Genomic DNA, 24669 nt, shown 5'->3' on the forward strand with positions numbered 1-24669 from the left:
TCGACCGCGGTTCACGTCCCGGACCCGGTGGCTTAAAACTCATGCCGGGTGCGTGTGCGTACGTGCCCAAGATTCCAAGAGGAGAATGGAGGAGAAGGGATTGCGGCATGACCATCCCCTCTGGGGGGTGATTTCTCGCTTTCTGTCTCTATGTCTCTCTCTGTCTGGCGTGCGCACGCGCCCTAGAGCGAAAACCTCTCCAACAAAAAAAAAAGAATTTACCAATAACAGACCTACTCTTTAAGACATTCTGAAAGAAGTGCTCTACCAGGAACACTAAAGACACACATACAAAAATAAGAAAACAAAAATCAACCTAGAAAATGACCAACTTAATGCTAGGGACAAGAAATATCAATAATACTATTAAATGTTAACTTCCAAGATTTAAACAGAAAGATCGGACCATAGTAACACTGCACATTCAACAGAAGAGAGACTGAACAAAAGACTGAACTGGTGAAATAGAATTTTATGACTTTTGAGTAAAACATTATTTTTTTTTAACTATGCTTTGTTTCCCCAATTTAAGGATTTTGTTTTCTTTTGAGCTGCTGATAGGTTCAATAATTTGTTAAAATAATTCTTCTTGTTTGTTTCTTTAAATGGAAATATAAACTCTTCTTCCTTCCTCTGGAATTGGAAAATATTTGGAGTATTCTTATTTTGTGACAGAATGGTTATTTGCATAAGTTCAATAATATCTGTTGCATTGAATCAGAAAGTGGAAATATTCATTACTAGTCAAGGCTTTGACTGGAATGTCATATCTGAAGATTAACCAGAAAACTATGGAATTAAGGTAGATCTCAAGTCAACAGAAGCTCTTGGAAAGATGGCCTGGCACCTAAACAGTCCTGCCTGACAGAGAGGATTAGAGAAGCTATATGAAAGAATTCATATCATAAAATAACCTGGACATTTCCAGACCCGTATTGTAATCAGTAGAGACTGCAAAAGAGCAACCACAACCAGAGGATTATCTTGAGGAAGTCTTTGAAGGAAGAAAAAGAGACTGAGTTTTGCTATCACTGAACACTTGGTAGGCAGGGCTGAATGGACAAGGTATAAACGTGACTTGGGTGCCGAGTGCTTGCCTTTTAACAGTTTGAATAGTTGACATGTAAATATTTTCTCAAAAATATTTAAAATCATACTTTCTCTGTTGTTATAGAGTCACAAACAAAATTATAACAAATATTTTGAACATTATTTTTTAAATTCAGGTTTTGAAATTAAAAAAAAATTCTTGTTTCTTTTTAAAATTTCATTTTCTTTTATACATTCAATCACTTTATTATTTGGCTTACAAAATAGATATTTCAACAGGTGAACATTTCTCCCTAGTAAAGTTGATAAAACTACAAAATATCTTCAACAGATAATACTACATTTCTTTGTGCCATTAATGTTTTGCCTCCTTATTTTTCTTCTAAATGTCCTTCCTCAGACCCTCCTCTTTCACACACACTATATCTGGTATTTACATCTATCTACTGTGTTTCTATATCCTTTAGTGAATTAGTTTCAGTCATAGAGTACAGACACTCGGTATATATTAAGTGGGGACATATAATGCCTCTCCTTCATAGCCTGGCTTGCTTCACTCAGCAGTAAATTTTCCACTTTCATCCACTTCCAGGGTTTTTGTTTTGTTTTGTTTTGTTTTATGGCTGAATAGTATTCCACTGAGTATATGTGCCACAGTTTTTCTATCCATTCATCTGTTAAGGCATTTGGGTTGTTTCCATGACTTAGCAATTGTGAATAGTGCCGTAATAAACATCAATGTGCAAGCACTTTTCCCATTAAGTATTCTTCTGTCCTTCGGGTGTTCCAAGGAGTGGGATTGCTGGATCATATGGTAGTTCTATTTGTAGATTTTTGAGGAATCTCCAAATTGTTCTCCACAGTGGCTGGACCAATTTACACCCCCAAAGCACAGTTGACAATCCCCAAAATAGACAAGTGGGATTACATCAGACTAAGAAATTTCTGCATGGCAAAAGACACAGTAATTAGTGTGAATAGACAGCCCTCAGAATGGTAATTTATTTTTGTAAATTATGCATCAGATAAGGGACTGATAACTAGAATTCACAAGGAACTCAAGCAGCTGTTCAAAAAAAAAAAAAAAAAAGACGATAAGATGGGAGAATGAGTTGAAAAAACCACTCTCTAAAGATGACATATGAATAGCTAAAAGGCATATGAAAAAATGCTCAACATCCCTCATTGTAAGGGAAATGCAGATCAAAACAACAATTAGATACCACCTAACCCCAGTCAGAATGACTAAGATTAAAAAAACAAACAAACAAAAAATTATAAGTGCTGGTGGGAGTGTGGTGAAAGGGGAACTCTCTTACACTGCTGGTGGGAATGTAAATTGGTCCAGCCACTGTGAAGTTTTTGAAATTTTGAAAGTTGTTTATTAACTGTCAAGAACTATGGAGTATAAGCAAAATTTTTTGATATGTAAAGTAAATGTTTGTGGAAAAATATAAAAATAAATAAATAAATGATAAAAAAAAGATGGAGAGAAAAGAACTCTTAACTATTGATTTCCTTTTTATTAATTTAAACAGTCTAAAATATCTGTTAATGTTATGCAGTTATTGAAACTGCTGAAATGAGTTTTATGACAATACATTTTAAACTTTTAAGATCATGACTAATAGCAAAAATATATAAATTTTATAACATAATCTAGTAACCATATAAATATATGAAAAACTAAGTCAAGTTTCACAAAATAATACTTAGCCTTACAATGATTATAACGCATTATTCTATTTCTGTATTACTTCTTTCTCTGTTATCTTTATCCCTCCCTTGGTCTCTTTTTAAATGCTGGTCACAAGTCCAACTTGCTAAATTAATTTTAAGACACACTGAGTTGGTACCTTCTGTCTGAAAGCACTTCTGTAAGTAAAGAGAGATTTTCTAAAGAGAAAGAAATGGATGATTTTGGAATAAGGTACAGCCATTAGTTTAGGCTGCAGTGGCCAACCAAAAATTGCTGAATTCTAGACAGGCCTAGAATAAAAAGTTGAATGTGTCCACTCTGTCCATCACACAAACAAAATTATTGTTAGCAAAAAGGATTTGCTGCCAAAGAATAGTCTGAAAGCTCAGAGATGAAAAATAATTAAGTTTAAAAAAGAAGCTATCTAAGAATCTTGAAGTCAGTGATTCTAATTAAAATAAAGCCCAATGGTAACAAGAATATGTTTAGTTCATGAAATAAACATTGAGTCATATACTGCCAATCAGTATACTTTCTTATTTATATAATGTATACTTTTGTATGCAGTATTTTTATATGTAGAATATTTTATGAATAAAAAATTCATTAACTCAAAATGCAAAACTCTGATGCCCAATATTGAGATGGCAGGACTCATCATTTTTCAAGTAGGTCTTCTGTGGGGGCAGGAAAAATAGTCCAGTATAATCTCTAAAATGTGAAATAAATAAAGTAAAATACTTGCTTTTCTCTAGAGATACACTAATTTTGGCTGTTTCCATTTTAATATGGAAAGCCATGATTTAATTCTCATGAATGTTAAGAAGCTATACATGAGAAGTAAACCATGGCATTTTGGTGGCTATACTTTTTAAAATATTTTTTAAATTTCTTTTATACATTCAATCATATACATCACTTAGCTTATAAAATAAATGTTCCAACATAAATACATTTCTTACTAGCTCAGTTGGGGATACTATACATGCTATCATCAACAGAAAATAACCCATTTCTGTGTCTCATAAATGTCTTGCCTCTCTATTTTTCTCCTTAATATCTTTCCTCCAACTCTTCTCCCTCTCCCATCCTCTTCCCACACTGTATCCAGTATCTGTAACCATATTTTGGAGAGGTGTTGTTTTTTTTTTTTTTTTTTTTGCTATAGGGCGCGTGTGCTTGCCAGAAAGAGAGAGACAGAGATAGAAAGCAAGAAATCCCCCCCCCCAACCCCCCGGGGGAATGGCCATGCCGCAATCCCTTCTCCTCCATTCTCCTCTGGGATCTTGGGCATGTACGCACATGCGCCCAGGGTGAGTTTAAGTCACCGGGTCTGGGACTCAAACTGTGGTTGACTACATGGGAGTCCAGCGACATAGCCATTATGCCAACTGCTGGTCCCAACAGTGGGTATATATTAAGTGGAGACATACAATGCCTGTCCTTCATAGCCTGGCTTGCTTCACTCAGCACTAAATCTTCTATATTTATCCACTTTCAATCAAAAGCCAGGGTCTTGTTGAGTAGTATTCCATAGAATATATGTGCCACATTTTTTCAAACTATTCTGTTCATGGACATTTAGGTTGGTTCCATGTCTTAGCAATTGTGAATAATGTTGCAACATACATAGATGTGCAAGCACTTTTCCAACTAAGCATTCTTCTGTCCTTTAGGTATATACCCAGGAGTGGTACTGCTGGATCATATGGTAGTTCTATCTGTAGATCTTTGAGGAATCTCCATATTGCTCTCCACAGTGGCTGGACCAATTTACATTCCCACCAGTAGTGTAGGAGAGTTCCCCTTTCATCACATCCCCACCAGCACTTATCATTTACTGCTTTTTTAATCTTGGTCATTCTGACTGGGGTTAAATGGTACCTCATTGTGGTTTTGATCCACATACCCCTTTATGGGATGTTGAGCATTTTTTCATATGTCTTTTGGCTGTTCAGATGTCTTCCTTAGAGAGTTGTTACTCAGTTTATTTTCCCATCTTTTAATTGGGTTGATTTTTTTTTTTTCCTGGTAAGCTGCTTGAGTTCCCTCTGTATTCTGGTTACCAATCCCTTATCTGAAGAATAGGTTATGAAACATATTCTCCCATTCTGAGGGCTGTGGAGTCACACTAATTACTGTGTCTTTTGCCAAGCAAAAACTCTTAATCTGGAGTAATCCCACTTGTCTATTTTTGGGATTACTGACTGTGCTTTGAGGGTCTTATTTAAGTAATCTCCCTACCCCAATGTCTCCTACAGTTTTCCCAGTGTTTTCCAGCAATAGTTTTATAGTTTGAGATCTTAAGTTTATATCTCTGATCCACTTTGATTGATATTGTCAAAGGTGAGAGGTAGGGGTTCAGATTAATCTTTCAGCAGGTGGATACCCAGTTTTCCCAGCACCATTTGCTAAAGAGGTTTTCCTTTTCCCACTGGGTTGACTGGTACTGTCAAAATCAGTGGGCTGTATATTTTAGGGTTTATTTCTGGAGCCTCTATTTTGTTCCAATTTTCAATACTATTTAGAAAGATGCTGTTGGAGAGACTGATTGCATGTTTATAAGGTACCCACTTAACATTTAACAAACTGGGCTCCCATTAGCCTCTGCCTACACTCTACATAAACTAATGAATCCATGGACCTTCCATACTGCTTTTCCTGGATAACACTTTGTCCTTCAAATTCACAAGTCACCTCTCCTCTTTGAGATGTTCTCTGTGTTCTGCTCTGCTCATGAATACACAGTATACTGGGTGTGTCTCTTTGGAATTCAGAGGTCAACAAACTATAGTACAAAGGTTAGTGCTTGGTTTTGTAAATAAAAATTTTACTGCAACACACCCACGCTCATTTGTTCATGAATTGTCGATGGTTCCTTTCATGCTACAATGGCAGGGTTGAGTAATGCAACAGAAACCATATGGCCCATAAAGCCTAAAATATTTACTATCCGATCTTTTGCAGAAAATGTCTGCTAACCTTAGCTGTCATTAGTTGTTTATTTATTCATTTCCCATTAGCTGTGAATCCTTGAAGGCAGTATCTCAGAGTTTTAAACTGCTGACAACCAATATAAGGCCAGAAATCTAGAAGATATTCAACAAACTGATGTTGAAGGCAAAAAATTACCTTTACTTCTATATTTTTTTCTTTGAGAGGTTTTTGCATAGAGCGTGTGCGCTCACCAGAGAGAGACAGAAAGCGAGAAATCACCCCTCGGGGGGTATGGCCACACCACAATCCCTTCTCCTCCATTCTCTTCTCGGGATCTTGGGCATGCATGCACATGTGCCCTTTGCAAGTTTAAGCCACAGAATCCGGGACTCGAACCACAGACGACTACACGGGAGTCCAGCGACGTAGCCATTAAGTCATCTGCTGGTTCCACTTCTATAATATCTAATGTGTTGTTTCACTGTAAAAGTTACAGCATATAGTTATTTTCTGGCCCAAAAGATTTTCTTAATGAAAATAAAATACAGTATTTAATCTTATACTTTAGATGATCAAATTTATTCTATATAATTTTAGACTAAATGAAAAGTAAAATGACAGAAAAAGCCAGAGATAACAATACATCTCTAAAGAATCTGACTATGTGGCACTCTTGAAGAAATGGTACAAATTAGTTGGATGATCTATTGGGCTGTTGGAAAAGTCATGACACATTTTTGCACAGAAAAAATACATTATGACTTTTCCAACAACCTAACATTGAACCATTCCTGACAACAGCAGTTTTGATGATTAATAAGACAGTTATTACTATGGCACATTTATATTTAGGTCTTTGACCCAACCTTCCTAAACACACCAATTTAGCAGTCCAAAGAATTACGATGGTTTCAAATTTTAGCTCTATAGTAACAAGCACTGCAATCAATAAATCCCCAAGTTTTTAAAATCACTTTCTATGGAAAGACAGTTTTCTCACATGAAAGCGATAATCATCTAATTCCAGTGATTTAGAGCTATAATTACAGAAGAGTATGTGAGAGGTTCCTTTTTACATTAATTAGTATTTAATAATCCTTTTGAAGTGTCAGAGCCCTGAGTTACCATGGTATACTGAGCTCTGAAAATTATCTGTTAATTATCATAATTATAAAGTCCACAGAAGAATTAAACCACAGGCTGTAGTAACAAACTTTTTTGAAATATAGAGAAAAGTTTTCGATCTACAATAAAAAAATAGAAGGGAGAGGGAAGAAGAGGAGAAGAAAAGATAAAGTAGCCAAAATTAAAATGATATAACTAAATTCATCAGATGAAGACACATGTAGAGTATTTGGAGATAGCTTAATGGTTGAGCTCCCTCAAAATACTTTTTTTAAATTAAAAAATTAAAAAGTAGTAGCTATATACTACCTGAGGATTGCAAAAAGTAAACAATGCAAGAGGAGTGAGGGCATCAAAAACTTTAAGAGAAGCCCTGCCCTTCTGGTCAGGAAATGGGGCTGCTGAGACGTAATGGTGTGGAAGGAAGCTCCTTCCCCTTTTTCTTTCTTTCCTAGTCCTGACCTGAAGGCAGCACCAGTTGTAGAAGTGTATGCAGTGTTACTCACAGTTAATACCTCATGAAAAAGAAAACATTTTTCTGGTCAGAGCAACTCTAAAAAGAGATCCCAGTGGTCTTTCTGTGAAGAGTATGGAGAGGGAAGGAGTTATTCAGTTCTCTCTCTTCTACTGCCACTTTGCCAGAGGGGACCCTAGTTACATAGAACTGTGCAGTGATAGTAAAACTCCAAGTGAAACCCCACCTTTCTGGCCAGAGGACCAAAGAAAGTTGTCTTGAGAACCACAGAGTATGAAAGGACTACAAAAGAGGAAAGAACGAGGGAGAAGATTCCCTAAACCTGTGTATAAATGGCACAAGTCCCAGGCTCACCCTGGAACTTTGCATGGTCAAGATGTACCCTAAACAGCACTGCAAAGACTTAGAGAACTGAACTAAAATTGCAACTATCACCCAGAAAACGCAAGACAGAGCTTTTGGTCTTAACCTCAACAGGTTAACTTTCTGCTGAAATACAAGAAATGAACATTTTCCAGAGGATTTTGACAGGACCCAGAGTTTCCTATAATATTCAAAATGTCCAGATGTGATACAAAATTACTTGACAAACAAAGAAACAGAAACATTTGACAAGTTATTAAGGGAAAAGACAATCAATCCAACTCTAGGACAACTCAGATACTAGAATAAAGACTTTAAAATAACTATTGTTATGGGGCTAGGTGGTGGCATAGTGGTTAAGGTATTGGACTCCCATATGGATGACCGTGGTTCAAATCCGTGACCTGGCAGCTTGAAAAGCACACCAGGCATGTGTGCATGCATACCCAAAATCTCAGAGAGAGAAAAGAGAAGGAATTGTAGTGTGGCCATACCCCTTTGGGGATGATATCTCACTTCCCCTCTCTGTCTCCCTCTCTCTCTCCAGAGAACACATGCACCTTAAGGCAAAAACCACTTTGGTCTTGTCTACTGGGGCCCAGAGCAGAAGCTTACTCCAATACAATGGGTACCTATAATTTTTATTTAACAATGTGAAAATTCATGTTTTGACATAGCATTAGACATTCAACGTATTGAATATTTATTGAAAAGAGCATCCTTTCTCTATTAGACATTCAACATATTGAACATTTATTGAAAAGAGCATCCTTTCTCTATTGAATCATCTTTATACCTTTGTCAAAAATCAGGACATCCTTTCTCTATTGAATCATCTTCACACCTTTGTCAAAAATCAGGTCATTTTGAGCTGACTAGAGGAATCCAAACCTGTTGTCAACTAGGTGGCTTCCAACACTGCTATTCAGTATGCTACTGACTGGGCCACCGAGACCAGGTGTGTATGGTTTTGTTATCAGAGTAATGCTGGCCTCTTTTTTTTTTCTTCTTCTTCTTCTTTTGGAGAGGTTTTTGCTATAGGGCGCGTGCGCTCGCCAGACAGACAGAGAGGGACAGAGAGCCAGAATGCGAGAAATCACCTCCTGGGGAGATGGCCACGCCGCAATCCCTTCTCCTCCATTCTCCTCTCGGGATCTTGGGCACGCACGTACACGCACCCAGCGTGAGTTTAAGCCACCGGGTCCGGGATGCAAACTGCGGTAGACTACATGGGAGTCCAGTGACATAGCCATTATGCTAACTGCTGGCCCCAATGCTGGCCTCTTAAATAAAATTGAGAAGTGTTTCCTTTCCTCCTATATTCTAGAAAAGACTGTATACAATCAGTAGTGTTTCTTCTTAAATATTTGATAGAATTTACAAAGTTTACTATCTAGGCCTGGAGTTTTCTACATTGAAAGGTCTTTAACTCAGAATTCAATTTCTTTAATAAATATAGGGCCATTCAAGTTACCCACTTGTTAAGCATGCTTTGGTAGTTTGCGTCTTTGAAAGAATTGATCTTCTTCCAAGTTGAAGAAATTATGGGCATAAAATTTCTCACAGTAATCCTTTAATATCCTTTCAATTATCTCTAATACAGTCTTATAATTCTGATGTTATTTGCCTTCTCTTTTTTATTTGGTTATTCTAGGTAGAATTTTATCTATTTTATTTTATTTTTCAATTATTGATTTAATTGTATTTATTATTATTTGAAAATTTACTATAGAGTACGTGTGCTCAACAGAGAGAGACAGAGAGGAGGAAAAGAGAGAGAGAGAGAGAAAAAGTGAGAAAGCAAGCCACCAGGTCTGAGATTCAGACCATGGTTGGCTACATGGGAGTCTAATACCTTAACTGCCATGCCACCTGCTAGCCCCTGTTTTGTTTTTTGAAGACAGGGTGTCATCACGTAGTGATCCTTCTGTCTTTTTTTTTTTTTTAGAGGTTTTTTGCTATAGGGCATGTGCGCTCGCTAGACAGCGAGAGAGACAGAGACAAAAAGTGAGAAATCACCCCCCAGGGGGGATGGCCATGCTGCAGTCCCTTCTCCTCCATTCTCCTCTCGGGATCCTGGGCACACATGCACACGCTCCCGGCTGAGTTTTAAGCCACCGGGTCCAGGATGCGAACCGTGGTCAGCTACGTGGGAGTCCAGTGACATAGCTATTACACTAACTTCTGGTCCCGATCCTTCTGTCTTAATTTCCAATACCACACTTGACTCCTTTTTCTTTCTTTTTAAAGTTTGACAGAGTCTCTCCACAACTACCCACACCCCACCTAGTCTTCCAGCAAGCCAGGATCATGGGTGAACCCATGAGCACACCCATCATACTCAGATTGATCCAGGATCCAAACACAGGGTCTTTCATATGGCTCCAGCATTGTGCAACAGCACCCTAGCTCCTTTTATAGTGTTGTCCAGGCCAGCCTCAAGTTTGTGTTCCCCCTGCTTCAGCCTCCCTAAATTGCTGGGCTTGGCCTTTAGGTTGGACCATGACTTGAATTCAGACCTTTCATGTGGTCTCTGCAGGGTCTGAGGAAAGGGAAGAGAAATATGGCAGAAACTTTCCCGCCTTCCACATCCGGCACACCACCACCCCCTCCACATCTGGCACAATAGCCACCAGTTGAACAGAAACATGGTCTCCCATTGGCCAGGACAGGACACCATAATGCTGTGGCAACCGTTCACTGGACAAGGGCCCCTATAAGAGAATGAGCAGCAATCCTTTGGGTGTGACTCCCCTGGCCTCTGTTCAGACCTCACCGGAGAGCTTTTTTGCAGAATACATTTTACTGGCTTTGCTAAATCCCAAGTCTGACTATGGTCCTTCCATCTTTGCCACCTCTGACTCCGCTGTCAATCATAAGTCTTGCCTAACAGTCTCAACCTGCAAAGCATAATGTCTTAGATATGTGTCACCACTGCATGGCCTGATTTTCTTTTTCTATTGATTTTTCTATTGGGTGGTCAGAAAAGTCATGACATATTTTTACGCAGAAAAAAATGCATCATAATTTTTCTGATGATCCAATATGTTCAATTTCACTGATTTCTGCTCGTATCTTTATTATTTTCTTCCTTTTGCTTTAGACTTTGTTTGCTCTCCTTTTTAAAGTTTCTTCAGGTAGAAGCTTATTAATGTGAGATTTTTTTTAATATAAGGAGTTAATGCCAATAAATTCCCCTCTAAGCCAAACTTTATAGCTCATAAATTTTAATGTCCTATATTTTTATATTCATTCAGTTCAAAATATTTTATAATTTCCCTTGCAACTTCCTTTCTTCCTCATGTTATTTAGAAGTTCATTATTTGGTGCCAGCAGATGGCATAGCAGTTACATTGCTGGACTCCCACATGCCCAACTGCGGTTCGAGTTCTGGACCCAGTGGCTTGCTTTCTCACTTTCCCTCTTGCTCTCTATGTGTATGTCTCTCTCTCTGATCAAATTCAAATAATAATAATGGATAAAACTGAATAAATAATGAATAAAAACAAAACCAAAAAAATTCAGGCTGGGTACCTGTATATGTGTGCCCAAGATGCCAGGAGGAAAATGGAGAAGGGATTGTGGCATCCTATCCCTGGGGGTGGGGGTGGGAGTGGAAGGGTTAATGTCTTTGTTCCGTCTCCCCATCCTCACCCCCTAGTCCATGTGCCCTAAGGGCAAAAAATCTCTCTCAAAAAAAAGTGCATTATTTAATTTCCAAGTATCTGGGTGTTTTTTCCCCCCTACCAGATTTTTTCTGTTACTGATATGTTTCTTAATTTCATTATGGTCAGAGAACATGCTTAGTATGATTTGAATACTTACACATTTGTAAATGCTTTTTAAATCCAGAATACAGCTTTGCCTGAATGTTTCACGTAAGGAATGTACATTCTTTTGTTATTTGTTGGAGTCTTACACGTCATTAGGTCAAGTTATGTTATAATATCAATCATATATACCCTTGGTGACTTTCTACTTGTTCTACCTACTGCTGAGATAAGACTGTTAAAGTTTCCAAGTACGATTCGCAAATTTGTCTGTTCCTCCTTTCATGCCTATCAGTTTTGCTTTACGCAAATTGAAGCTCTGTGTTTAGATGTCTACATACCAACAATTGCCTTCTTGGTGAGTTGAGCTTTTTAATTATTATGTAATATCCTTCTTTATTTCTGGTAATAGTCCCTGCTCAAGTCTCTTTATCTGACTTTTTTTTCTTTCAAGGTTTTTGCCATAGGGCACATTCTCTTGCTGGAGAAAGGAGAGGGAGGAGACAGTGAGAAGGAAGTGAGAAATCACCCCCTAGGGGAGGTGGCCACACCAGTCCCCTCTCTCCCTTCTCTTTTGTTATCTTCCTGGGATTTTGGCCATGCACACAGATGCACCAAGCATGATTTTCAAGTTGCCAGGTCCAGGACTTGATCTACGGTCAGCCACCAGAAGTCCAGCAACTTAATTACCATACCGCCTGTGGGATCCTATTTTACTGTAACTTTTACAATAATCCTGAAGGAATGCGGATTCCTAATGTGGCAGCGAACAAGAATTATTTCCGTGAGACTCGCCCCACCTGCCTGGAAAATGTCAATAAAAGAGCGCTGCATTTTTACTACTCCTACTGGGGATTACATAGATAGGATTAGAAAGGTTTGGGTTAATGGAAAGCTACTAAATTGGTAAAATGATCTCAGTAACTGGGACTCATTCACAAGGTACTGATACCCCAAACAAAGACCGTGAGCCACCTTTGATCTCAGGACAAGGAAAGATGGCCACTTCCCCAGGCCACAGCCATTGTATAGAACAGCATGTAGAGGGTCCCAAGTACACAATAACCTTTAGGTCAGTCATTAAGCTGCTTACAAGACCACATTCCTTTCCCATATGGGCAATAGGCTCACCCCCTTAGTTGTAATATAGATATTCTACTTTAGTATATATTAACCGTGTCTTTACTTAACAAGACAAGATTTCTATCTAGGCCTTTGTAACTGGCAATGCTGCCGCCCTGGCCTGGGATTGAAGTTATCAAGCTTCCTGCAAGCCCCCTCTTCAAAAGACCCTTCCCGGTAATCAAGATCTAAAAAGAAAATGCACCAGACAGATGGACTCTCTCATCCTGAGAACTGTGACTGATTACACATGATCAAACAAAACAGACATCATGCTTTATGATTACTGTTCCTGTACTTTGAATACCTCATTTCTTAGAGTAAATCTTTTACCTCCCCCTCACCCCTCCTACTCCTGTAAGACATCCCTCAATAAATATATATGTTTGATAGCCACTGGGGCTGCAGTCGGCTGAGAACATGCTGAAGAGCATCGAGATCTCTGCCTGATTCCTTCTCGCCTGTGTTGCCTTCCTGTGTACAAGCCTCAACCCACCCCGGCTGGAGCAGGTCTCCGGCAAAAATCCAATGTAATAATCTCTGCCTTGTAATTGATCTGTTTAGGCCAGAGGTCAGCAAACTTCATTTGTAAAGCATCAAATAATAAGTATTTTGAGGATTTGTGATTTCAGTTTGTATTTCTACTTCTGCAATTGTAACCATGTTCTGATTCTTCTGTCCTTTCTATTACACTATTGATCCTATCCAATGAGTTTACTGTTCCAGATATTGTATTTTGTAAAATGTCCCCTTGGTTCCTTTCTATAGTTTTTTTTTTGCTCTTCTAAAGACATCCATTCATTTGAAGTACATATACCTCTGCCTCACAGAACAGTTATAATAGCTGTGTGTGTGTGTGTTTTAAGTTTTTTTTGTTTATTTTTTGCCATAGGGTGCATGTGCTTGTGAGACAGAGAGATAGGTGACAGAAATATTCTGTATTTTTCTTTTTAATGCCAAAGGACATCTGCATGAGAGAGAGAGAGAAAACTATTCAATAGGACCTGCTCCATTTCCTAAAATTCCTCATCTTGTCTGGATCCTGTACATGTGCATGCATGCTCAGCATGTTTGTTACACCAATGGAGCCAGAAGTCGTCAGTCACAAGGGATCTGGCTTCCTCTACAGAATGCTGTGCTATGGGACAGTCCTATTCTGAATTTAGATTACCAGCAGAGGTACATGACTATATATTTGTGAAAGCTCATGGATGTGCACACCAAAAGAGTGGATATAAATATATAAACGAAAACATTTTAAATTAATAAAATGATGGCTGGGACCAGCAGTTGGTGCAATGGCTATGTCACTGGACTCCCATGTAGTCAATCGCGGTTCGAGTCCCAGACCTAGTAACTTAAATTCTCACTGGGCGCATGTTCATGCATGCCCAAGATGCCAAGAGGAGAATGTAGGAGAAGGGACTGCAGCGTGGCCAACACCCTGCGGGGCGATTTCTTGCTTTCTGTCTCTGTCTTTCTGGCAAGCGCACATGCCCTATAGCAAAAATCTCTCCAAAAAAAAGACATGGCTTATGACAAAAGGCTGAAGAGACCAAAATGCTTGTTTTTTTGAAACACACATTTATAAAGCACTTTGTAACCTGTTTTCAAAAGAATCCACAAAATTATCTGCACCAAAAATCAGGAAGACAGAAAATAAAGGAATGCAATCCAACACAGAGTAGCTAAATTTAACTTTAAAGCTATACCTGAAATATAGTATGTGAATTATATCTCAAATTGTTATTTAAAAACAAAAGTAAAGAAACCATATCTGAAGGACTTATTTCCTCTACCACAGTTTCCCAAACTTGCCTAATAAGAATCTTACATAACTTGTTAAACATATATTTCCAGCCTAGTCTCAGTGGTATAGGCAGTAGTGTACTGATCTGTAGTGCTGGAAGTCACATGGCTGACCCAAAGTTCATATCTTGATTAGACCTGAAACATGTTAGGGACCAGCAGTTAGCGTAATGGCTATGTCGCTGGACTCCCATGTAGTTGACCGCGGTTCGCATCCCGGACTCGGTGGCTTAAAACTCATGCCGGGTGCGTGTGCGTGCGTGCCCAAGATCCCGAGAGGAGAATGGAGGAGAAGGGATTGCGGCGTGGCCATTCCCCCTGGGGGGTGGTTTCTCACTTTCTGTCTCTCTCTGTCTGGCTGGTGAGCGCATGAGCCCTATAGCAGAAAAACCTCTCCAAAAAAAAAAAAAGGCCTGAAACATGCTGGGTAAATGTATACTCGAGATCCTGACTAACTAGAAGAATGGAAAAAAAGGATCATAGCATGACAAGACCCTATTGAGGGTGCCTGTCTCTCACATGTGTGCAGCTTCTTTCAGGAAAGAAGGAAAACAAATATGCCTAAAAAAAAAAAAAGAGAAGATAGTCCTATGCCTCTTCCCTGGAGAGTCTGACTCAGTAGTTTAGGTTGAGGGCGGGGGTCAAGAACTATATATGGGGAACCAGCAGTTAGCGTAATGGCTATGTCGCTGGACTCCCACGTAGTCGACCGCGGTTCACGTCCCGGACCCGGTGGCTTAAAACTCACGCCGGGCGCGTGTGCGTACGTGCCCAAGATCCCGAGAGGAGAATGGAGGAGAAGGGATTGCGGCGTGCTGCGGCGTGACCATCCCCCCTGGGGGGTGATTTCTCGCTTTCTGTCTCTATGTCTCTCTCTGTCTGTCTGGCGAGCGCACGCGCCCTATAGCGAAAAAAAAAAAACCTCTCCAAAAAAAAAAAAAAAAAAAAAAAGAACTATATATGCATTTTTTCTTTTAAAGACTTAGTTATTGGGGCCAGCAGATGGTCTAGTGGTTACATCGCTGGACTCCCACATAATCCACTACAGTTTGAGTCCCGGACTGGTGGCTTAAAAATCACAGCAGGAAAAAAAAAAAAAAAAAAAAAAAAAAATCACAACAGGCACATACACCTGCCCATGCCCAAGATCCCAGGAGGAGAATGGAAAAGGGATTACAGAGTGGCTATCCCTGATATTGGGGGTGATCTCTCACTTTCTCTCTCATTGTCTCTGTCTCTCTCTAGTGAGCACATGCGCCTTATGACAAAAACCTCTCAACAATTAAAAAAATAGGGGCTGGCAGATGGTGTGGTGGTTAAAGGCTTTGGAGTCCCACATGGCTGACCACAGTTCGAGTCCCAGACCTAGTGGCTTGCTTTCTCACTTTCTCTTTCCAACACACACATTCTCTCCCTCTCCGATCAAACTGAAATAAACAAATGAATAAATAAAGTTAAATAAAATAATTCTTTAAATAAATGCTTCTCTCCCTGAAGAAATTCTTATCATCAGGCAAGTTTAAAAAACTGTCGGGCTTTCTGCCATCTTTCTGTGCCGCCATAATGATGCACATGAACGTCTCAAGAGGCTGATGCCCTCAAGGGCATCAGCGATGCTGAAAAGAGAGGCAAACGCCAGCTTCTTATTAGGCCGTGCTCCAAAGTCACTGTCTGGTGTCTAATTGTGATGAAGCACGATTACATTGGCGAATTTGAAATCACTGACGACCACAGAGCTGGAAAAATTGCTGTGAACCTTACCAGCAGGTTAAATAAGTATGGAGTGATCAGCTCCAGATTTGATGTGCAACTCAAAGATCTAGAGAAATGGCAGAATAATCTTCCCCCATTGCCTCAGTTTGGTTTCACTGTACTGACAACCTCAGCTGGCATCATGGAATGTGAAGAAGCAAAATGGAAACATACAGGAGGGAAAATCCTGGGATTTTTTTTTCTTGGGATATAATACACACATACAAATAAAATGCTTCCTTGGGGGAAAAAAAACTGCTGTGACCAGCAGATGGCATAATGGTTAACATTGCTGGACTCATGCATAACTGACCACAATTCGAGTCCCAGACCTAGCAGCTTAAAACTCATGCTGGGTGCTCATGTGTGTCCAAAATCATGAGAGGAGAATGAAGGAGAAGGACTGCAGCATGACCAGCCCCCCAGGGGGTCGGTGATTTCTTGCTTTTTGTCTCTCTGTCTTGGGCAAGTGCACACGACCAATAGCAAAAATCTCTCTTCAAAAACAAAAACAAACAAACAAAAAAAACTGCCACCCATAATTCTTTCTTACCTCCAAAGCCAAGTAGAAGCATTTTAAATTGTCTATTTAGTTATATTCTGAATGTTTTCTAGTACACAAAGACAGTGATTTCTATAGCAGAATAATCATCCCCCCCCCAATATTAAAGATGATCCATTAGGTGAGACCAGCAGTTGGTGTAATGGCTATGTTGCTGGAATCCCATGTAGTTGACCTCAGTTTGAGACCTGGACCTGGTGGCTTAAACTCACACCAGGCACATGTGCGTGCATGCCCAAGATCCCGAGAGGAGTAGGGAGGAGAAGGGATTGTGGCATGGGCCGTCCTCCCTGGGGGATGATTTCTTGCTTTCTGTTTCTCTCTATCTTTCAGGCAAGTGCACACGCCCTATAGCAAAAACTCCCTTCCCCCCCAAAAAAAAGATGATCCATTAGGATATGAAAGAAAATATTGATCATATATTTAATTTACATTTCAGACTTCAGATCTGTCTATTTTAGGGGAGTGTCTTATAAACAGTAAATCAGAGGAATAGTGTATGTAAATCATTTTCCACCTGGTAAGAGAGATGTGTGACCAAAATAAAAGTAGCCCTTGTTTCAGGGATCCTGATTTGTTATTCTTTCCCCCTAAAGCCGACCAACCCTCAGCCCGTCCTACTTTGCAACAAAACGCCCACAATCCTCATATATAACATTTGCCACTGCTCTGCCCACCAAACACCACTATGCCTGATCCATACCCCTGACATAAGAGCATCCTCATATTGCATAAAGGACAATTCCTTTCCTCTACCAAGATATGAAAAGGTATTTTTTTATAGTGTTATCTAATAAATTTGGAAGGTGCCTACTTTTCTACTATTCTTAACACCCAGTAGACTCTTAGCATTTGAGGATTTAGCACACTGACTTAACAGTTGCAGTTTTAGTCGTTCACAGATAACTGTGAAGTTTCTTGACAGGCAGTAATTTGATTTTGCTGGGGCACATATGTAAAACAAGCAGGCTTTCAAGCTGGTGTGAAGGGCCAAATTACTTAGCTGGTGAGCGAGCATTTTCTCGCATACCCTGATAACTGTCTCTGCTTATTGTTATTAGGGTCAGGAAAGGCCTCTTTCATTTTTACTTTACTGCATGGGTGCTCACCAATTATCTACTAAGTTTATTCTAAAAAGGTCCTTAAATCCAAATATACATATCTACATTTTTTTTTTAAATTAAAGAACACTAAACTACAACCACTATCATGTTGACTCTAAAAGTTTTTGAGTGGGCATTAAAAAAGAACTATCATACTTATTACACTAGAATTCATATATTATTGTAAATAAACATTAAGTATACTATTCATGAATTGAGGCATTCAATCCACAAACTGCTAAGAAGTGTTAAATGTCAAAGAAGTCCATAGATGCCGCTAAGAACTCAGGGTAGAATTCTACGGTAAACATGAATTATGTTCAGAAAAAATTAACATGGTGTTTCCTGCCAACCCTCCAAGTTAATAACATGTCTCAAATAAGGCTCTTCTCTTTCTCACCCTCAAGAATGTCTTCATAAAGTGCATGTACTCCTTCAGGCACAATAACTGCCAATGCAGTTCCACAGAGAAGGCCAGCTCCCAAAACCGTCACCAACTTCAGGCGCTCCTGGAAAAAAAAAGCAAAAGAAACCACTGAGAAGACAGATTAATGAGTGGGGAAAAGTTCCTGAAGTATTTGTAATCAAGACTGTGAGCTGTTCATTTGTGAAACCAACACCTACGATGGCCAGTGAACATGAAAACTTGTCAACCTCTTAAGTAATTAATGTCAATTAAAACAGGGATGCCATTTTTTAATTGGCCAATTTGGCAATGATGTGGGGAAATGTCTACTATCCATGACAGGGAGAAATGAGTACTCTTGCCTAAGCTGCAAAAAATGTGAATTGCTATAACCTTTCTGGACCACAATATGGCAGTTTAAATTTTCAAAAATATAAATTCTTTGATCCAAAAATAACAGTTCTAGAAATTCATCCTAAGAAGAAATTATGCAAAGATGTCATCTATGAAGAGTGCAGACCTGAAAATAATGTCCAAAAAGGAGACTGGCTAAATAAGCTATTGATAATACTACATCACTGCACCAAAGCATTCAGACTTGGAAAATTATGATTCATACTGTTATGAGAAAAAAGGTGATGGTGGGACCAGCTGTTGGCATAATGGCTATGTCACTAGACTCCCAAGCAGTCAACCGTGGTCGAGTCCTGGATCTGGTGGCTTAAACTCATGCCGTGCACATGTGTGTGTGTGCCCAAGATCCCGAGAGAAGGGACTGCGGTGTGGCCATCCCCCCTGGGGGGTGATTTCTTGCTCTCTGTCTCTCTCTCTGTCTTTCTGGCGAGCACATGCACCCTATAGCAAAAACCTCTCAAAAAAGAAAAAAGGTTGGGGACCAGCAGGTGGTGTGGTGGTTAAGGCGCTGGACACTCCCACATGGCTGACCAGAGTTTGAATCCTGAATCTGGTGGCTTGCTTTCTCACTTCCTCTCTCTCTCACTCTTACCCTCTGTCTCTCTCTGGTCAAACTAAAAAATAAATGAATGAATAAATAAAATAAAATAAATTTAAAAAAAAGAAAAAAGGTGATAGCAAACAATATGTATGGGTAATCATGTATTAATTGTTAAAGTATTTATATATACAGATAGAATATAAAATATTTATAATTTAGCTACACTGAACATGGATTACTCATACAATGAGAGAATATATTTTCTAGGTGTCAATACTAGGATTCTCCTATGGTTTTAATCCAATTTAATACTGTTTTGTTTTGTTTTTTTAATCCAGGTTTTTTTGACATACTGCTTCCTGTCATACAAAATATACTAGATTAAGTTTCGAAGTTTCTTAAAGCAGTAGTATACCTAATATGGCTGAGATCTTACAAGTATGAAAGATGATCTTAAAAGTATAAAGGAGCAACTATATATGTAGCTTATAAAAAAGCTGTAATAATTGGGGCCAGCAGTGGCATAGTGGCTAAGGGCGCTAGACTCCCACATGGCCGACCATGGTTTGAGTCCCAGACCTGGCAACTTGCTTACTCTTCTCCCCTCTCTCGCTTCTCTCTCTTGCTCTGTCCCTCTCTGGTCAAATTAAAGTAAATAAATAAAGTTAAATAAAAATAATTCTAGTTTTTTAAAGTTAGAAGAATTAACTGGTATCATACATTTCATCCTTCTGTTTCATTTTCCTTTATGAGGTTAGGTTAGCAAAAACAATAGTAGCTATAGCACCTCTGGTATACTAAAGAACTTTCAACCATGAGGTTGGGGGCCTAACTAGTTCTTATAAATACTCTCTCTGAGAAAATGGGTTCTTAGCTGAAAGGCTGATTAAAACTATCTGCACCTTGTTTGGAAAGAAGGAAAGGGACCTATATCTAAATGTCTCTTTGTTGAAAAAGAGGGAACTGCAGCTATAATATCAACAGCAACTAATACCTGCTGGATAGCAAAAGGAGAATTCTCCCTCCACAACACACAGGCCAAGTTAGGTGTTCATGAATTCAGAATGGTCACTGGCTACCTATGAACTTACAGTGTTGTGAAGATACAGAGTGGTTAGGGCACTAGCCAGGGAGACGGAACTGACTCCAGGACCCTGGTACTGCAATTTTTCTTCTGTAAAATAAGAGTATTTCTACATTGGGGCCAGCAGGTGGCACGGTGGCTGGGGCACTGGGTGCTTACATGCCTGCCACTGTTTGAGTCCCAGACCCAGTGGCTTTCTTTCTCACTATCACTCCCCTCTCTGTATGTTTCTGTTTCTTTCTGGCCAAACTGAATAATAATAATAATAATAAATAAATAAATAAATAAATAAATAAAATTAAATAAATAATTTAGAAAAAAAACCCAAAGTATATTTCTATGTCTTGTGAAGATGTAGGAGGCAATAGAAGAAAGTGATTAAATATTTCACAAAAATGACACCAAATAATCAGTTTTATTATTTTACTATTTAATATTGAGCTATTCTTTTTTTAAAAATAATTATTTTGTTTTATTTTATTTATTCATAATTTTTTTTTAATTTGACCAGCGAGGAACACACAAGAAAGAGAGAGAAAGAGGGAAAGTGAGAAAGCAAGCCGTCAGGTCCAGGACTTGAACCATGGTCAGCCATGTGGGAGTGTCCAGCGCTTTAACCACCACGCCACCTGCTGGTCCCCAATATTGAGCTATTCTAATATTGTCTTTTCTAGTTTACTAACTCCCCTCTCCCCAAAACTGCTAATCATAGCCATTTATTTTTTATTTATTTTAAAAAATATTTAATTTTGTTTTTATTATTTTTTTTATTTGAGAAAAGGAGAGAAAGTGAGCGGGCAAGCCACCACATTCAAGAGTTGAATCATAGTCGGCCATGCAGGAGTCCAGCACCTTAGCCACCATGTCACCTGCCAGTAATCATAGCATTTATTACAGACAACTGTCAAAGTAGGGAGAACACAACATAAAAAACAGCTCTACTCTGTGTAGATGGCAATTAATTAGTCTTTTCATTATTCTAATTCATAAAAGTCATCTTTATTAAAAAAAAAACTCATGAATATAAAATATCATTCCTAAGGAAATACAAAAATCAAGGTAAAACTGAACTGGACTGAACATACCATTTCCTTTCAGGGACTTGGTTTCATAACTCCACAATTCAAACTAATGAATAAACTGCTAGGGAAGAAAACTATCTTGTCAGTATTCTGAGCATGCTCTACTTTGGGAAATAGAAATGAAAGATCCCCCTGCTTTGCAAACTAAGGGAAGATGAGAAATGATAAAAGGGATGCACCTAAAAGAGAAGAGCTGATTGCTCTCATAAGTTGTTTGGGTGGTAGCTCACATCATACATAAAAATGATTTCTTGAGAGATTGTACACCTAAATACAAGACCTAAAACTCAAAAACTTCTAGAAGAAAATGCAGAAGAGTATCTTTGCAATGTTAAGATTGGCAGATTTTCTTAGTAATGATACAAAAACAAACAAACAACAATGAAAACCCAGCACCATAAAAAAAAAAATCACCATCAAAATCTAAAATGTATGCTGGTCTATAAGAGAACAGACAGACCAGCTACCCAGGGTATGAAAATAGTCACAGTATGTGTATCTGTAGAGGAAATACACCCAAGGGGGGTGGGGTGCTTTCTCACTTTCTCTCCCCGACACCACCCCCACAAGTGCACACTTCTGTTTCCTCAGAAGACAAGAAGGGTGAGGTTAAACTACCCTGAGGTTATACCTCATCCTCCAGGGCAGTCCTCATCCAGTAACAGTCCTCTGGGGCTGTGTGGAAAGAGGTATTATGCCTGAACTACTTGTCTCAATTCAGGATATTTCTGAAGGGCATCCAGAGCAGGCCATGAGTGAGCTGAGGCCTCTACTGCAACTGAATTATGTTTCACCTTCTCTATCTGCTTAATCCTGTTCATTATCTCACAGGTGTTACTCCCAAGAGCACTCCCCAGTAAAGTTCCTGCATATAAATCTCCTTCTCAGAGTCTGGGGAGCCCAGGTCTAGGATACTGACAATGGACTTGAGTTAGAAATATAAAGAACTGGGACTAGCAGTTAGTGTAATGGCTATGTCGCTGAACTCTCATATAGTCAACCACGGTTCGAGTCTCAGACCTGGTGGCTAAACTCACGCTGGGCGAATGTGTGTGCGTGCCCAAGATCCCGAGAAGAGAATGGAGGAGAAGGGATTTCGGAGTGGCCATCCCTGCTGGGGGATGATTTCTCACTTTCTGTTTCTCTGTCTCTCTGGCGAACACACATGCCCTATAGCAAAAACAAACAAACAAAAAGAAATATAAAGAACTTCTACAATGCAATAACAAGAGGCTACACTATAAAATATAGTTGTAAAACACTAAGCAGATAATTCACAAAAGATGTATGAAGAGCCAGTAAATCCATGAAAAGGTGCTCAATATCATGTAGTCATCAGAAAAATATAAACCAAAACTACATGAAATACCTCTCACACTTTTCACAGTTGTCAGAAAGGACTGACAATGCTAAACATGACAATGTTGTAGAGACCGGAACTTTCATCCATTGCTGGAAGGAGCATAAAATAGTGTAACTGCTTTGGAAAACTGGCTGTCTCTTACAAAGGTAAACCAGCATTCCACTTTGGGATATTTACCCAAAAGAAATGAAAACGTCTGTCCACAAAAAAACTGTACAAGTACTTTTATAAAAGCTTCATTAATAATTGTATACTCCCTGCCCCCACCTCCCACCCCTCCCCATCTCCACTCATTCAAGACAGCCACTGTTCTAGTGTTATTACCACACATTAGTTTAGTGGGTTTTTCTCAACTGACACATAACGAGTATGTATTTATAGGGCACAGTGTGTATTTTTTCAATCCAGGGATATAGTGTGTAAATGATCACAAGGTTATTAGCTTATCCATCATCTCAAACATTTATCATTACTTTGTGTTGGGAATATTTAAGATCCTCTCTTCTAGCAATTTTGAAATAATGTAAAAATAAAGAATTTTAGAATCAGTAGAAGAGATCATCATCAAAGTAAACTTGAGTGAACTAACTCAGCTCTGTATTATTTCCTTAGAAAACAAGCAAGGTGAGGTTAAATTACAGCTGGCCCTGGACATCCACAGGACTGACTTTTGTAGGTTCTGCATTCCAGGGTATGGAACACAAACTGGACTGTCACTTTATATAAGAGACATGAGCATCTGAGGATTTATGTATCTGTGAGGGGTCCTGGAACCAGACCCTCACGAACACTGAGGGGTGACTACGCTGTATTAGGTTTTCAGTTCCAAATTAAGTACAACACATTTATTCACCAAATGAAGTTAAATACCCACTGCACACTATGTTCACTGTCTCTGTAGCCACTTTCCCCAAAAACTCAGGGCAGAGATTTTTAATTTGCCGCTGAGTTTTCAGTTTATAGGATAATAGCCAACACATAGCAGTTTCTCTCTAAATATTTACTGAAAGAATTAATTAAATGCCAGCACCATGCCAGGTACTGGGGACTTGGCACTTGTGACTTCATTAGCTGTGATATAAACAAATACAGCAGTGCAGTAGAAGCGCTTCAGAATACTTGTGCTGGGAAATAGGCCTAACGCATTACTTACGTGTGTGACTTTATCAGAATTTTCAGGCCCAGCTAGAGAGGACACAATGGATACAGCTATTTGGCAGGCTGAGGCCACATGGGATGCCCTGGTTTGATTCCTGACCTACCCTAGGAACTGAGCACAGTGGCACACCACTGTAGTCCCAGCTACTCAAGAGAAACTGAAGGAGGGGTTATGACATAGGAAGACCTTGTCTTAAAAAATAAAACGAGCCAGGCTGTGACATGGCAGTTAAGGTGACTGGATCCTTGAAGGCCAATTCCATGGCCTGAGCCCCTGATCTGGTGGCTATAGAGACATGCCAGGCATACATGCTTGTGCCCAAATTCCCGAAAGTAGGGAGAAATAGAGGACAAGGGACTGTGGTGTGCCTGTTCCCCAAGGGGGGGGTGCTTTCTCACTTTCTCTCCCCCCACACACTGGCAAAATTCAAAACAAAACAATACACATTCCACAGGGAGAAAAAATAATAATTTTTAGTGATTAGTTGATTCAGAATTTATTATTGGCTCAAGAGGTATACAAAGACATTTGAAGAACCATAACAAGTTTCCACGACAGTAAATGTGAGAGAATGCCTCATTTGTCTCCTTAATGCAAATTTCTTCGATGACTTGTATTTTTTTTTTTCAAGGAGCTCAAAACTTTGTTCATTGCTTCAGTCTTCAATAATGTGATGTAAAAATAGTCCTAGAAAACTTATCAGCTTGATAAATGTCTATTAGTCTTTTCTCCTTAACGCAAATTTCTTCGATGACTTGTATTTTTTTCAAGGAGCTCAAAACTTTGTTCATTGCTTCAGTCTTCAATAATGTGATGTAAAAATTGTCCTAGAAAACTTATCAGCTTGATAAAT

The 24669-nt window shown here is 39.1% G+C and overlaps 1 protein-coding gene across 2 annotated transcripts in view; it reads right to left on the reverse strand.

Moving 5' to 3' along the window:
- Positions 1 to 24669, reverse strand: part of SLC39A9 (solute carrier family 39 member 9) — a 59784-nt gene that overhangs the window by 18095 nt on the left and 17020 nt on the right. For both annotated transcript variants that reach the window (XM_006171512.3, XM_006171511.3), the window contains exon 2: positions 18168 to 18276. Coding sequence is in view for 1 of the 2 variants with exons in the window: in XM_006171511.3 (XP_006171573.1) it covers positions 18168 to 18276 (109 nt within the window). In the remaining variant the exon portion in view is untranslated. The remainder of the gene's footprint in view (positions 1 to 18167; positions 18277 to 24669) is intronic.

This window comes from Tupaia chinensis, unplaced genomic scaffold (assembly GCF_000334495.1).
Source record: "Tupaia chinensis unplaced genomic scaffold, TupChi_1.0 Scaffold149686_1, whole genome shotgun sequence".
Lineage (NCBI taxonomy): Eukaryota > Metazoa > Chordata > Mammalia > Scandentia > Tupaiidae > Tupaia > Tupaia belangeri.